Here is a 13985-nt window from a genome sequence, read left to right on the forward strand (position 1 = left end):
TTCTGAAAGGACTCACTTTAATACTCACCCGTAAAATGTTGACATCCGACTTATGATGACATTTTCTTTTGATGCATGTATTCTTGAAATCTTATAATTATTATGATCAATGTCGCATATCGATATGTGAAATTTCACGACCGTTTTCTGCGATGAGTTCTAGTTTGTTCTAGAGCCCAACAGCTAGCGTAGATTTTCTTGACGCTTGCGTGATTTTTTTGCCGCTCTCGAATTTAAGTGCGTTCTAGGTCTGAATTAAAATGAAAAAGTACGGGCATTGATACACAAAGATCATCATTTTCTCTAAGATATATTAATAACAAAATAAACATTGTTTGCGTTTTTCTTTAATATTTAAGTAAATGCACATCATAAATCATACGGTAATATTTGACCTTCAGGTTTCGTATTAATGGATATAGAAGAATTAACTTCTCGTTGCAGTTGTTTATATATCAATAAACATGACTTTTATTCCACAGTAAGATTCAGAACGTAGATCAGAAATGATCAACTTTGTGGGCTGTTATTTAACAAATAATGTGATGAAAGTGATTTTCATTGGTTTGTTTATATTTCTTGTAGTTTCATATTTGTATTGTCGATTTTCTCGAAGAGGTCGGCTGTTTGCTAAAATTCCTGGACCTCCCCGATGGCCACTTATCGGGAATGTGCACAATTTTAATTTGCCACGAGGTAATATATATTTTTATGTACTTAGAAGAATTATTTTTTTCGTTTGTTTTTATTTTAATGGCGTGTAAAAAAATGTTTTAAACCAAATACAGAGTGCAATAATAAAATCGACACAGAGATTTTTTTATATAGGTACGTTCTTTAATAGTTATATCTACGTTTTTAAAATTGTAATCATTTAAAAATTAATTAAGTATTATTTAAAACATGCTTATGTACCCAACCAAAGTTGCAATCTCGGTGATCAAAATGCTTAATAACGACGAATTTGCTAAGAATTTGTTTAAAACCAGTATTGGGCCTAGTTATATACATATCTTTTGAACCTTTCATACACACAGCCTATTCACACCGTACGCTTTATCTTTTGTTGTCAATTCAAACGTTCTCCAAAATATCGATCTTATTTTTATTTTATTTTTGTAACTCAAATTAATTATTATCAATAAATAAACTATACTGTGTAAATAATAAACATTAACTAATTATTTATTGTTTAATTGAGATTACCATATAAAGATCAAATCAATGTTTAATAAGCGAGTAGAAAATTTTAACGAGTTAACATTGTCATAAATGCTCGTAATTATGAAGCTCAACGGAACTTATTATATACGGAAAACGTTTCAAATTATTGTCACTTTATACGCACTGTTTTACTTCAAATAAATATAAAATGTTTTTTTTAGATGTACAATAGGTCATACAAAGTTTTGGTAAATTAATAGCTCCGGTTCGTCTGTGTGATTTTGTTTTTGACGAATTGACCTCATTTTAAAGGAGAAGGTATAATATGGGATAATTTTTGAAATAACAACACGATCCCAAAAAGCGTTCAAAATGTATCTGCTAAATTAAAAAAAAATGGAAAGGGGCGCCTGTGTGCAAAAGTTTATACAATTAGTGAATTTATGTCAATGTTTTTTTTTTAATACTAAAAATTTGTGAATAAGACATGATAAAAAAGCCGCCGAGTCCCTTTGGCCGGTTCTTTTCAAGTCATGGTATTTTTTAACCGGTAGTTCTAATTTGATAATCAATAAGTAATTGTAATGCTGAATAAATTATTTTGATTTTTTGACATAAATCATCTGTAAATGCGCACGATAGCTTGTCCTTGATACTTATCGGCGTCACTGTAAGTCGGTCAGATGACACATGCAAAGTTGCTCGAGATTAGGTTCTGCTCACAGGCGGTTAATTAAAATCGTAGATTTATTTCTAACTGTCTTCTGTAATATTCAAGCTTACAATTATTATTTCAAGAATTAACAAATTCAAACTTGATAAACGTAACTCAACCGATTGTAGGTCTTTGTGCAGATCCGTATGGGTAGGTGTCACTCACTCTACTAAATCTGCTAAATATCAGTTTTATGTACAGCTATGTTCCGGGTTTAATGTTGGGGGTGAGCCATGGTAAGCTAAAAGGTAAGCAACATCTTAAATCCCATGGTTGACGGCCTGAAAAGTGGTTGGTGGTATGTTAATGACGTTAGGTGATATACCATCATGTAGCTTCCTTCAGACAGTCCAGTTGCAATGGACGTCCCCTTAATAATTACGAATCAAACAATTAGAAAAACCGCATCCGTGATACGCGCATATATTAGAAACTAGTAACGAGTATCATGATATCCTTATCCTAACTATTATTATAAACGCGAATCTGACTTTGTTACGCTTTAACGTATTAACTGCTCAATCGATCATCAGGAAATTTTTCATACACGTCAAAGGTACAGAAAGGGACATCGGGTATACACGTACATACCTTTATACCTTCCCTCTTAACATTCGGGTGTAAACTGGTTATGTACACTGTTTTTTTAATATTTTTTTTTATAGTATAGGTAGCGGACGAGCGTATGGGCCACCTGATGGTAAGTGGTCACCAACGCCCATAGACATTGGCATTGTAAAAATGTTAACCATCGCTTACATCGCCAATCCGCCACCAACCTTGGGAACTAAGATGTTATGTCCCTTGTGCTTGTAATTACACTGGCTCACTTACCCTTACAACCGGAACACAACAATACCAAGTACTGCTGTTTTGCGGTAGAATATCTGATGAGTGGGTGTTACCTATCCAGACTAGCTTGCACAGAGCCCTACCGCCTGTAAAAATCTGTAAAGCGACAATAGCCCAAAATTTTTACTGTCGTAATAACTTTATTTTGAAAATAAAACACTAACAATATTTATTTTGTAAAGCGGAATGGACGAAGTATAAATAGAACTCGAAACGGGCCGTTATGTATTTAAATTTCTTTTACTAAGAGATTTGAGCAAATGTGGTACTTACATGGCAAGTCCTTTCTAAACTTCGCCCATATATACACTGACACTATAAGAATAATTATAAACCTGTTTTTCCACTAACTCTTCACCGAAACAGATATGTACGGTTTTGCTATTAAGCGTAACGTACCTTCATAGAGTTCTTACAACAACCAATTATAAAATAGATACACGTGAAGAAAATTTTTGCACGATAATGTCATTTTACCGTTTGTAGATATAACTTGTAATCAAATAATAATACTGATTGCATAATGTAACGATTGAACTCCATTAAGAACCATGATATCTATTCGAGATGCATTGTTTGTATGAAATTACTTTAAACCTTGGATATGTAAACGATACATAGCATGCTAGCAATTATATTCACCTTTAATTTTATGTCATTGTACCATAAATTTTACTCTCTATTGTTGTTACGTTGAAGCTTGTACTAATCGAATTTTTATTGGAATTTCATTTCGCTTCGATATTACGAATTATACTTATATATTAAGGCAGGGCCTCGTCTTCGTACTGCGCACCACATCCTAACGAGGTGTGGTGCGTGGAGGCCCCAGAGGCATCCCTGGTGCTGGTTGGAGATGGTCTTTCTACGAGTGTTATGCTGCAGAAAGAGACATCTTGTAGGCACCGCTGGGACTCGACGGTACTCCGCTCCCATTACTTCGAAAACTCCTCTAAGAAAGGAGAAGACCCGCATAGACAGGCCAACCATCGGAGAGTCACTTTAACACATGCAAGCAATCCCGTGACGCCCCCAGGAATAGACGGAGGCTTTTTAGTGGCATCAGTGAATCGGCCCCCACATGTAATGGGTAAATGTGGGACTTACTGGCGTTCATGCGTAAATGCGTTTTTCCAGCGATATTAAAAAAGGACACCGCCTGCGGGCCTTTAAAATAATAAAAAGTACATAAGGCATAAATTGATTTTAATAAAGTGAAAAGTTAAATTAAAAGAAAAGTCGATATCAAATGTATGCGTTTATATACACTTAAATTTATTTTTGCCTTTATGACTTCAAAACAATATTTAAGTAAAATAAATAACCTGACCTGTAAATATTTCACAGCTTTGCTAAGGCCAGTGAATACACATGTGGCAATGTTCCTCCGATACATGCAGGCATCTTCTTTCCTTCGTGCCAAGAACGAGATGAACGATAAACAGAAATAAATGCTTGAAAATTCAGTAGTGCTTGCCTGAATTTAACTCACAATCATCGACTAAGATTCACGAGTTCTAACCCCGGTGGTTCATCTCATTAAAAGTAATTCTGTTTGTCTTAACAGATTTGCCTTTTTTTTACAATTAATAGGCCAGCGTTTGACCGTTGATTTGCCTGATGTTAAGCATCGACATGGTCTAAGATGTAGCACGCTTGCTTATAAGAAACCTGTTTACACTGGATTTGAAGACACCAACAGGAAATACGGACTCAGGCAAAGCATTCTATAGTTTCGCAGTGCGAATGATGAATGTAGATTCAAAGCTTCGTACGTAGGCGGGGAATTTCCATTGTGTACCTGTGGCGCGTTTGCCTGGCTGTTCGATAGTAAAAGGGGGCGGGAGGAATCAGTTCGTGTAATTCCTGAGCACATTCTCCGAAATATGCTCAGGAATTCCTTTTCTACCTTACACCAAATTAAGTGAACCAAATATACAATAATAAAGTTAATTAAAACAAAAATAACTTATTATGATAAATTTTTGATACTCAATCAATTTATTTAAACAATGAAATAATAAGAAATCACGTACTTCACATCGGGATGTAAGTTTAAATGATTCTTTTTCCAAACCACTGTAAAACCAAACCACTAAAATGTATTTTGACTGCAAAGGCCAAAGAATGCGGACTACAGCCAACATTGAGTCGTTTGTTGGCGTTAGATAGGCCAACGTCTAGTTGATACGCCCCATAACTGCCCATAACAAAAGATATCTACCGAGTTACAATTGTTGGTTATCTTATTTTGCATAGACGAAATTCAATTTTTATATTCATTATTTTCTCTTTTGTTGCAGATAAGTTGTTTGAATATTTAAGAACTTTAAATAAAACGTACGGCGATGTAATCGCATCTGGTACTTTGGATGTGACAGCTATTCATATTTATAATCCTAACGACATTGAGGTAATCGAGTTATATATTTATTTAAATTAAGTTTATTTCATAATTAATGTTAGCAGTGATTAACTGTCTTTTAATTATAAAAATATATTGGCTGACACTCGGTCACACTGGCCTATTTTGTACCATTTACTTTATTAATTGACATGTATACTTATTTAGCTTCTTAGGGTAGTATCGTGAAGTTATATAACCTATAACATATATAAATATAATAAAGCAGTAGAAAGCGCGTGCCTGTACATTGAATGAATTAATCATAAAGGAGAAAGGCAATAAAAAACGACTAATAGAATACGAAAATGCAATTTTCTTAACTTATGTCAATCTATCTGTCTGTATGTACACGATAATTTCCGAAACCACTGAACGAATTCTCCTTTAATATTTATAGGTCTCTGTTTTGATTATTAATATTTTGGAATAAATAACTTTACAGACTGTTATTACAAAATGTACCAAAAAATATAAGCCGTACACATTTTTACGGCGGTGGCTCGGCGACGGATTACTTATTAGCAATGGTAAGTACATAGACAGAGAATAGTATATATAAGTATAGTAGTTCGTCCTTGTATACCTAAGTGTAATATGATATAATCTAAAAATAACTGATTTAGCTTTTATTTAATTTTATACGAAACAATCTTTATTTCAAAACTTTCAATACAAACTAAAGGCTGCAAATGTATAAATAAATAAAATTAATGTGTATATAATTGTAAAAAGGTCTGTAATTGACTAATATTTGAGCTGAGTTAACGGTAACAACGCATACTAAACTTGTCACGTGATCTCCAGGCGCATGCCCAAAAACGGCCAATGTATCTACTTTCAATTGCACGTTATGTGTCCCTAATTATTTATACTTACATTATCGCGGTTCAACTCTTGCGATACTATCTGCATGTTTACGTCTAAGACCTATTTTAATGTGATGAAATTTGCAACCTGTTTTATTATCATACAAGTCTCGAGTCTTGGTTACTTTGATTCCTGGCGTTGTTTCAAATTATATTTAGAATAGAAGATTGTATTTCTTATTGTAAATAGATATCAAACCTTATCATAGACACTAAGATAATCCTATAGACAACTATTACTCTTATTAACTTTTTTTTTATAACAGCCTGTGAATGTCCCACTTCTGGGCTAAGGCCTCCTCTCCCTTTTTGAGGAGAAGGTTTGGAGCGTATTTCTCCAATGCGGGTTGGTGATTTCAGTGAAATTAGACACATGCAGGTCACGATGTTTTCCTTCACCGTAAAGCACGAGATGAATTATAATCACAAATTAAGCTCATGAAAATTCAGTGTCGCTTGCCCGGGTTTGAACCCACGATCATCGGTTAAGTTAAGTTAAGTCATTCACGCGTTCTTACCACTGGGCCATTTCGGCTATTTATTAACTAACTGGGCATATTTATAGCAACCGTGAATGGTAGACAATGCGTATAAAATCCACCAATTCTTATACCAAACTCTTTGGTCATCTAACTATATAATCTTTTATACTATAACATAACTTATTGATATTTTTTTTATAAAATTAGAGATTTTTAAATTAAACGCAAAATCAATGGTGATTATATGAATCGTTTATTGGTTAATACGTACCTAGACGCGATTTTCAAATGTTTTTCCTGTCTGATTATTATAATTTTTTAATATTATTCATTATGCGTTTATCTGTTGAATTAATTACGCCTATCCTAAGTTATGTGTTAGTCAATTATAGGAAAATTTTATTGGGAATGATTTGTTAATATTTGATATTTATAAAATTTATTATGTGCTGTTTGTTTAACATGAAAATACAAATATATTAAATATATAATTTATAACACAAAATAATTATATTTCCAGGTAGTAAATGGCAAGATCGGAGAAAATTGCTGACTCACGCCTTTCATTTCGACGTCCTGAGGAAATATGCCCGAACCTTCGCTGATGAGGCTGAAGTATTCATGGAAGCGGTTGAGAAGGAAGCTGCTAGGGACCAGGCTGACGTTAATCGACTAATTAATAAAACCATACTTCGAATTATATGTAGTAAGTTTTTTTTTTTAATATTGATGACGGACACATTGGTAGGTATTATTAAAATAACCCATAACAGAACTCGTAGCTCCTGTCGTTATCTGACGCCCGGTGAAAATGTTGCTAAAGTGAGCTTGAAGGATATACGTTTTTAAGTTCTATTTTGAGACATTTAACCTACACTAGAATATAAATATTTATACAGAAGCTTCTTCTTTCAGTCATTATAATTAAGTTATTTTTAAGTACTTCAAGACTCGCGTGCTTAATGTTACTTAGTAGCTTCAACATTCCCATTAATACCATTAATGTCCATCGCAATTAAATAGTACATCATAAAACTACTAGAAATTAATAATTGTCTTATTGCGTCTTGATATAAACAACGCATTCCTAATTAATTGTAGGCAATTATTACTATATTACGCAAGTAATATACAATAACAAAAAAGAAGGTAACGATTGTCTGTATCGACAAAGAAAACTATTAGAGTTCGCAAGGGTAAAATTAAGGTTTTGTTTTATTATATTTTGATGATGAAGTCCGCTTGACCGATCTTTGAAGGATACATACGTTAGTGCTCGAGTAGGTGCGGCAAACACAGACGAACTCTATTTCGTACTCTCATAATCCATTGGGAAGTCACACGGCCGGTCAGTTCTGGCGCATGACAAACGGCATAAAAGCTGTTCACTACTGACTTCCAAACTTGGGGCTGCTATTTAGAACTTCTTGACTGAAAAATATAATAACTTTTTCATTATAATCACTTTTCTAGCATTTAGTCTTGTTTACCTATTAATTCATTATATATATGTAATAATTACTAGCGAGGTATCCGGCTTAGAGCCATAAATATACTCCTGGCGAAATGTCAATACTAATCAAAGATATTGAGATGACCCTGTTAGGAATATGTGAAATCAGTAAAAATATTAGTCTATGGTAGTACTGACAGCATACTTTAGAATAATGTCCTCCAGACTGATTTCGGCCACGGAGGCTAATCTCAATAGAGATTAGCCAACTGCGCAAGAGATATTATAGTGCACAAGTGTGTGCGCAAACAGGTGCACTCTCTCTTCCCTCACTCTCATAATCCGATGGGGATGGGCAGGACCAACGGCTTTACGTGCTTTGCGAGGCACGGGAGTGTACACACTTCCAGACTTCGGGATGCTACTAAAAATTTTCTGATAGAAAAACCTAATAAATTTTTATTCACCCGACCTGGGAATTGAACCCTGGACCTTAGGGTCTGCGGCCTTACATCAAGCCACTAGACCAACGAGGTAGAAAAGATGAAAGATACTTTAGAAAAATATCTATACTTACCTACTATTTACGTCATTGTGTTAATTGTTCAATGAGATATATTTTTACATATATATATATATATATATATATATATATATATATATATATATATATATATATATATATATATATATATATCAAGATATTTACTGGTGGTAGGGCTTTGTGCAAGCTCGTCTGGGTAGGTACCACCCACTCATCAGATATTCTACCGCAAAACAGCAATACTTGATATTGTTGTGTTCCGGTTTGAAGGGTGAGTGAGCCAGTGTAATTACAGGCACAAGGGACATAAAATCTTAGTTCTCAAGGTTGGTGGCGCATTGGCTATAAGCGATGGTTGACATTTCTTACAATGCCAATGTCTAAGGGCGTTTGGTGACCACTTACCATCAGGTGGCCCATATGCTCGTCCTCCTTCCTATTCTATAAAAAAAAAAAAAAAAGATATTATATCCTATCTTAGTCTTAGTGGAAAATAGTATTTACTGTTATGAATTCGCCCCTTTTCTGAATATACACATTATATATATTAAGCATTGGCCATTATTATACAGAACTCTTATTATGACGCAAATGAAATGTAATCTTCTAGAGACAATTATGGGAACTTCGATGAAAGAAGACATAGATTCGCTAACAACAAAATATCTAGAAGCGATACACAAAATCGCAGCACTCTTGTTTCCAAGAATGTTAAATATTCTACTTTATTTAGACATTACGTTCCAAATTTCAAAAAACGGCTGGAACGAACGAGTCGTAATAAAAGAATTGCACCAAATCACAAAAAGTATAATCAAAGAACGAAAAACTGACTTACATACTAATATTCACATCCAAAGTGAAGCTGAGAAAAGATTTAATAAAAAGGGTCGCCTAGCAATGTTGGACTTGTTAATTGAAAACGAAAAGGAAGGAAAAATTGACGACAACGGCATTAGAGAGGAAGTGGACACATTTATGTTCAGGGTACGTATAAGTAGGGCGAAACCTTAACGTTAAAGGTCTTATGTATTAGACACTAAGAGGGTTACTGTTATATTGTATTTACTTACAGTACAGTACAGTAACAGCCTGTGAATGTCCCACTGCTGTGCTAAGGCCTGTTCTCCCTTTTTGAGGAAAAGGTATGGAGCTTATTCCACTACGCTGCTCCAATGCGGGTTGGTGGAATACACATGTGGCAGAATTTCAGTGAAATTAGACACATGCAGGTTTCCTTACGATGTTTTCCTTCACCGTATAGCACGAGATGAATTATAATCACAAATTAAGCACATGAAACTTCAGTGGTGCTTGCCCGGGTTTGAACCCACGATCATCGTTTAAGAATCACGCGTTCTTACCACGCGGCCATCTCGGTTTAGTATTTATTTATTGTATATAATATTCAAATATTATTTCAGGGATTTGATACAACGTCTGTGACTATGGCCTACTTGATGATGTTAATAGCGAATAATCCAGAAATTCAGGTATTTTTTTTATTTATTTTTTTACCCTTAATAGGCCAGCGTTTGACCTTTGACTTGTCTAATAATGGATGTAGCACGCATGCCTAGGTAAATTAGTTAGATTTTAAAAACCGAACATATTAACTCTAGGATTTATATATTTAATAAAACAAATATGACGTTTGCGTTTTCTTACGTTTGTCATTTGGGACTGGAAGTCTCGTCAGATCAATTTTAAAATTCAGTGTGACGTGCGTAGAAAAGCTAATCAATGTTGTAAGATTCTTCAACATAAATGTTCGACCCCGTCGTAAAATGCTCACAACCGACGATGGATATCGCATATCACTTTCCATAATTTCACGAGAGTTCTACGTTGAGAATATTTCTACCTACGAGTGTATTTACTTAAATATATTTATGAACCTTTTTTATTATATAGACTCCAAAACTATTTTAATCAATGAGATAATGGAATAGATGAATCTCTATAAGTGTGTAAAGCGAATCGGATACACACCCAATTTTACTAAATAAATCTTAATAATTTTTATTTAAAATAAATTGTTGTTTATTTGTTTCAGAATAAACTTTATGACGAAATGAAAAGTATTTTCGGTGATTCCCGTCGTCCGGCAACAATCGACGACCTAAAAGAGATGAAATATTTAGATTGTTGTATCAAAGAAACGTTACGGCTGTACCCATCTGTGCCGTATATTTTTAGAAGTATCACTGAAGAGATAGTATTAGGTAAGTCGTTTGTTTAATTGACTTCTCCTGGCTTGTGTAATCTCTAATAATAATAACTAGCGCCGCTGCGCCGTAATAAACGTGTCGTCCGTGTTCGACTAACTAATTTAAGTTAATTTTAAGGAAAATTCGACATGTATTTAAGCATTTTAACCTTATTTAGACAATGGCAGCTAATCTGACAATAAGAGTGTGCGATACCGAGCAAGATGCTTTTCGACGAGAAAACCTTACAATTTTTATAGACCCGGCTTGGGTCGAACCTTGAATCCTCGGCTATACCATAGACAAAAGCTAGGTAGTTCACATATATATTAGGTGGTAGAGCTTTGTACAAGCCCGTCTGGGAAGGAACCACCAATAACGCTATGCACGAGGGTCATAACATCTTAGTTCCCAAGGTTGGTGACGCATTGGCAATGTGAGGTGAATATTTCTTACTTCACCAATGTCTACGAGCGGTTTTGACCACTTACCATCTGGTGCCCATTGGCCCGCCTACCTTTAACATAAAAAAATGGATATATATAATGGTATTATTGCTGTTATCCCCAGGTACGCTGAAGTAGATAATGTATTTCCGAAAACACGAGAGAACGTAGTAGCCAAAGCAACTTATTAACTAATTTTTGTAGTCAAGTTATGGGAAACAATGATGAAATTTATTTTTCGTAGGGGGTTACGTTATACCAGCGGGGACAATGTGCCAAATTCATATATACGATTTACATCGGCGACCGGATCTGTATCCGGAGCCTGAACGCTTCATTCCTGAGAGGTTTCTGCCAGAAAACTGCATCGATCGACATCTCTTCGCCTACCTACCCTTTAGCGCCGGCTCTAGAAACTGTATCGGTGAGAATCCTTTCTAATAATTGATTAGCTGTTTCTCCCTGTACACATAAGTTTTTGACTAATCCGTTTCGAGAAAAAGTCGACAGGGAACTGCTGCAGCACCTGGTATTTATCTTTCAAGTTTGACTTATAGTTTAATGTGAATCGTATGTTGAATTCTTACTAACATATTTTAAATGTATATAATAAAATATTTATTCAGATTTATCTAAAGAAGATTGTCACAGCTCGCCCAGAATCTAACTGGGTTCTCTATTTCAGAGCATGTAAAAATGCGCGTTTCGCTTTTTTTCTTAAAAATTACTTATACTCCATACTAATACCTAAACGGCTAACTTAGATCATGTATGCCAAATATTTTCATGTGACGCCTTGACAAATGTAATTTCTTGCAGGTCAAAAGTTCGCAATGTTGCAGATGAAAACATTGACGTCAAGTTTAATAAGAAAATACCGTTTGGAGGCGGTCACAAAATCTACCGATTTAAATTTCTATGTGGATTTCGTACTCCGAGCTAAACTTCCCATTTATGTAAGATATTGTCCAAGAGAAGTTTGATGTTAAAAATTCGAGGTACAATTGTTGTGTTTTATTGGTAATTTTTAAGGTTTATTTTACGGTTGGGATTATCATAATTATTGAATACCTTTTTTTTACACGCAAATATTTTCATACAAATCCATGTAATTTATAATTATAGCAACGAAACATTAATTTTATAGTTGTACAAGTTGGAGTAATTTTTAATAATAACTTTAAATTAAATGATGTGATTTGATGTAAGTAATTTAAATTATATTAATAAAGAAGAAAAATATTCTCGTATGGAAATACATACATACTTGCAACTTTCAATATACATTAAAATTTTTATTTCTCCTAACCTAATGTATGTTTCTAACCAAACAAAGTACTTACCTACTCGGTCTCCGTGGAAATCGTGAGTGTATTGACTATGAAACGAAGTATATTTTACAATTTATATAACAAAATATAGCAAACAGAGAAATATTACAAAAGTACGTACATACGGTTTATCGCTTAAATAGTGATCTCTAGCGACAACCTTTAGGTAGAGGACTTGAAGTATAATAAAGCGGTAAGGAGCAGTACAAAAGACTAAATAAATAAATTAAAATAAATATAACATATATTTTATCTTAATATATATTTACTGTAGTGGCTTTTGTTTGTTACATCTGTACTTGGTAACGTCATAAACTATGTCATAGCACTGATTAAAAAATTATAACCTACTGAAAAAAAAATATTGACAAATTTCATTAATTTCTACTTTCAGTCGTGTGTGTGTGTGATTTATTAATATTTACTTTTTAATCTTTTGATATTTTAAGCTTTAGGCTGTTACACATTAGGCTGTCAGTTTAAAAAAGTTGGCAAAATTTGTAATGATCAGACTATCATGAAAAGCGTTAACAAAAACGTAATAAAATAAAACAGCCTGTATATAAATGTAAATCTATTAATATATCAGATTAAAAATTAACTCAGTAACAAATTTATAAGTACATATGCATTTATAAATGGCTGCCTAGAACTATGTATATAATCAATTTATTTTTAAAATATGATATTACTTACCTTGTCTAAATCAAAACAAACCTATGTTATACATGTATAAGAATATACCAATATCTACCAGCGTATATATTTTATTTAATCATGATAATGATAATTTAAAATGCATGTAAGACTCTATGGCCTATTCCAACCACATGAGTAATAAACACAAATAAATTTTTTTACATCGATGTCATTGGTCACCGATATCAATTGACTCGAGATCTTGAATAATTTATGATATTCACTATGGATTCGCGAATAAATGGCGTTTTGAATGTCCGCGAAGTTGTAATCAGCACTTCGAAATTTAAATTAATGTGGTTATAACTGGTTAAGTGGAATGGTATTGTATTATAAATAAAGGTAAATTAATCAAGAACTGTTTATAGTGCGTAATACAGCAGAACAATTAGAAAATCGCATGCAATTTATAAATCTACGGTTTGTTTATCTTTATTCCTACTCCGATTAGAATAAGGTATACGGGGTTTGTCTTTAAGATGGGACACGTTGACCGAAGTCAGAAACATGTGTTACAAGCTAATGTGTTACAGATACTTAAATTCTATACCGCTATTTTTATGGAATAAAAAAACATTAAATAATCTTAATTAAAAAATTTATTACATCATACAATAAGTAAATGCAACATCAAAGTCAGTCTTACATTACGTACAATTACAACTTAACGTTACGGGAGGCACTGGCACGTATAACCTTAATAATAAATTATATATAAAAACATATCAAAATCGTATTATCTTAACTCATAAACTTAATTCATAATTCATAAAACTCATTGAATTTTTTTTAAAAAAATATTTTTACTAAAATGTC

The 13985-nt window shown here is 33.4% G+C and overlaps 1 protein-coding gene across 1 annotated transcript; it reads left to right on the plus strand.

Annotated features, from left to right (window-relative positions):
- The first annotated feature begins 493 nt into the window (after window positions 1-493).
- LOC126771293 (cytochrome P450 4C1-like) lies at window positions 494-13054 on the plus strand. The gene is made up of 9 exons (XM_050491106.1): window positions 494-696; window positions 5035-5144; window positions 5581-5665; window positions 7007-7192; window positions 9094-9470; window positions 9908-9976; window positions 10540-10708; window positions 11384-11563; window positions 11959-13054. Exons 1-9 carry the CDS (start codon window positions 507-509, stop codon window positions 12120-12122), a joined length of 1530 nt encoding a protein of 509 aa, XP_050347063.1. The 5' UTR covers window positions 494-506; the 3' UTR covers window positions 12123-13054.
- The last annotated feature ends 931 nt before the right edge of the window (window positions 13055-13985 follow it).

The sequence above is a fragment of the Nymphalis io genome, chromosome 10 (assembly GCF_905147045.1).
Source record: "Nymphalis io chromosome 10, ilAglIoxx1.1, whole genome shotgun sequence".
NCBI lineage: Eukaryota > Metazoa > Arthropoda > Insecta > Lepidoptera > Nymphalidae > Nymphalis > Nymphalis io.

What these genes read in the sequence shown, in the direction of transcription:
- LOC126771293 (XM_050491106.1), top strand. Translation starts at nt 507, where the DNA reads ATGATCAACTTTGTGGGCTGTTATTTAACAAATAATGTGATGAAAGTG. An exon ending in CGGATTACTTATTAGCAATG is followed by an intron (nt 5,666 to 7,006) that starts GTAAGTACATAG and finishes TTATATTTCCAG; the next exon opens with GTAGTAAATGGCAAGATCGG. An exon ending in CGGCTCTAGAAACTGTATCG is followed by an intron (nt 11,564 to 11,958) that starts GTGAGAATCCTT and finishes AATTTCTTGCAG; the next exon opens with GTCAAAAGTTCGCAATGTTG.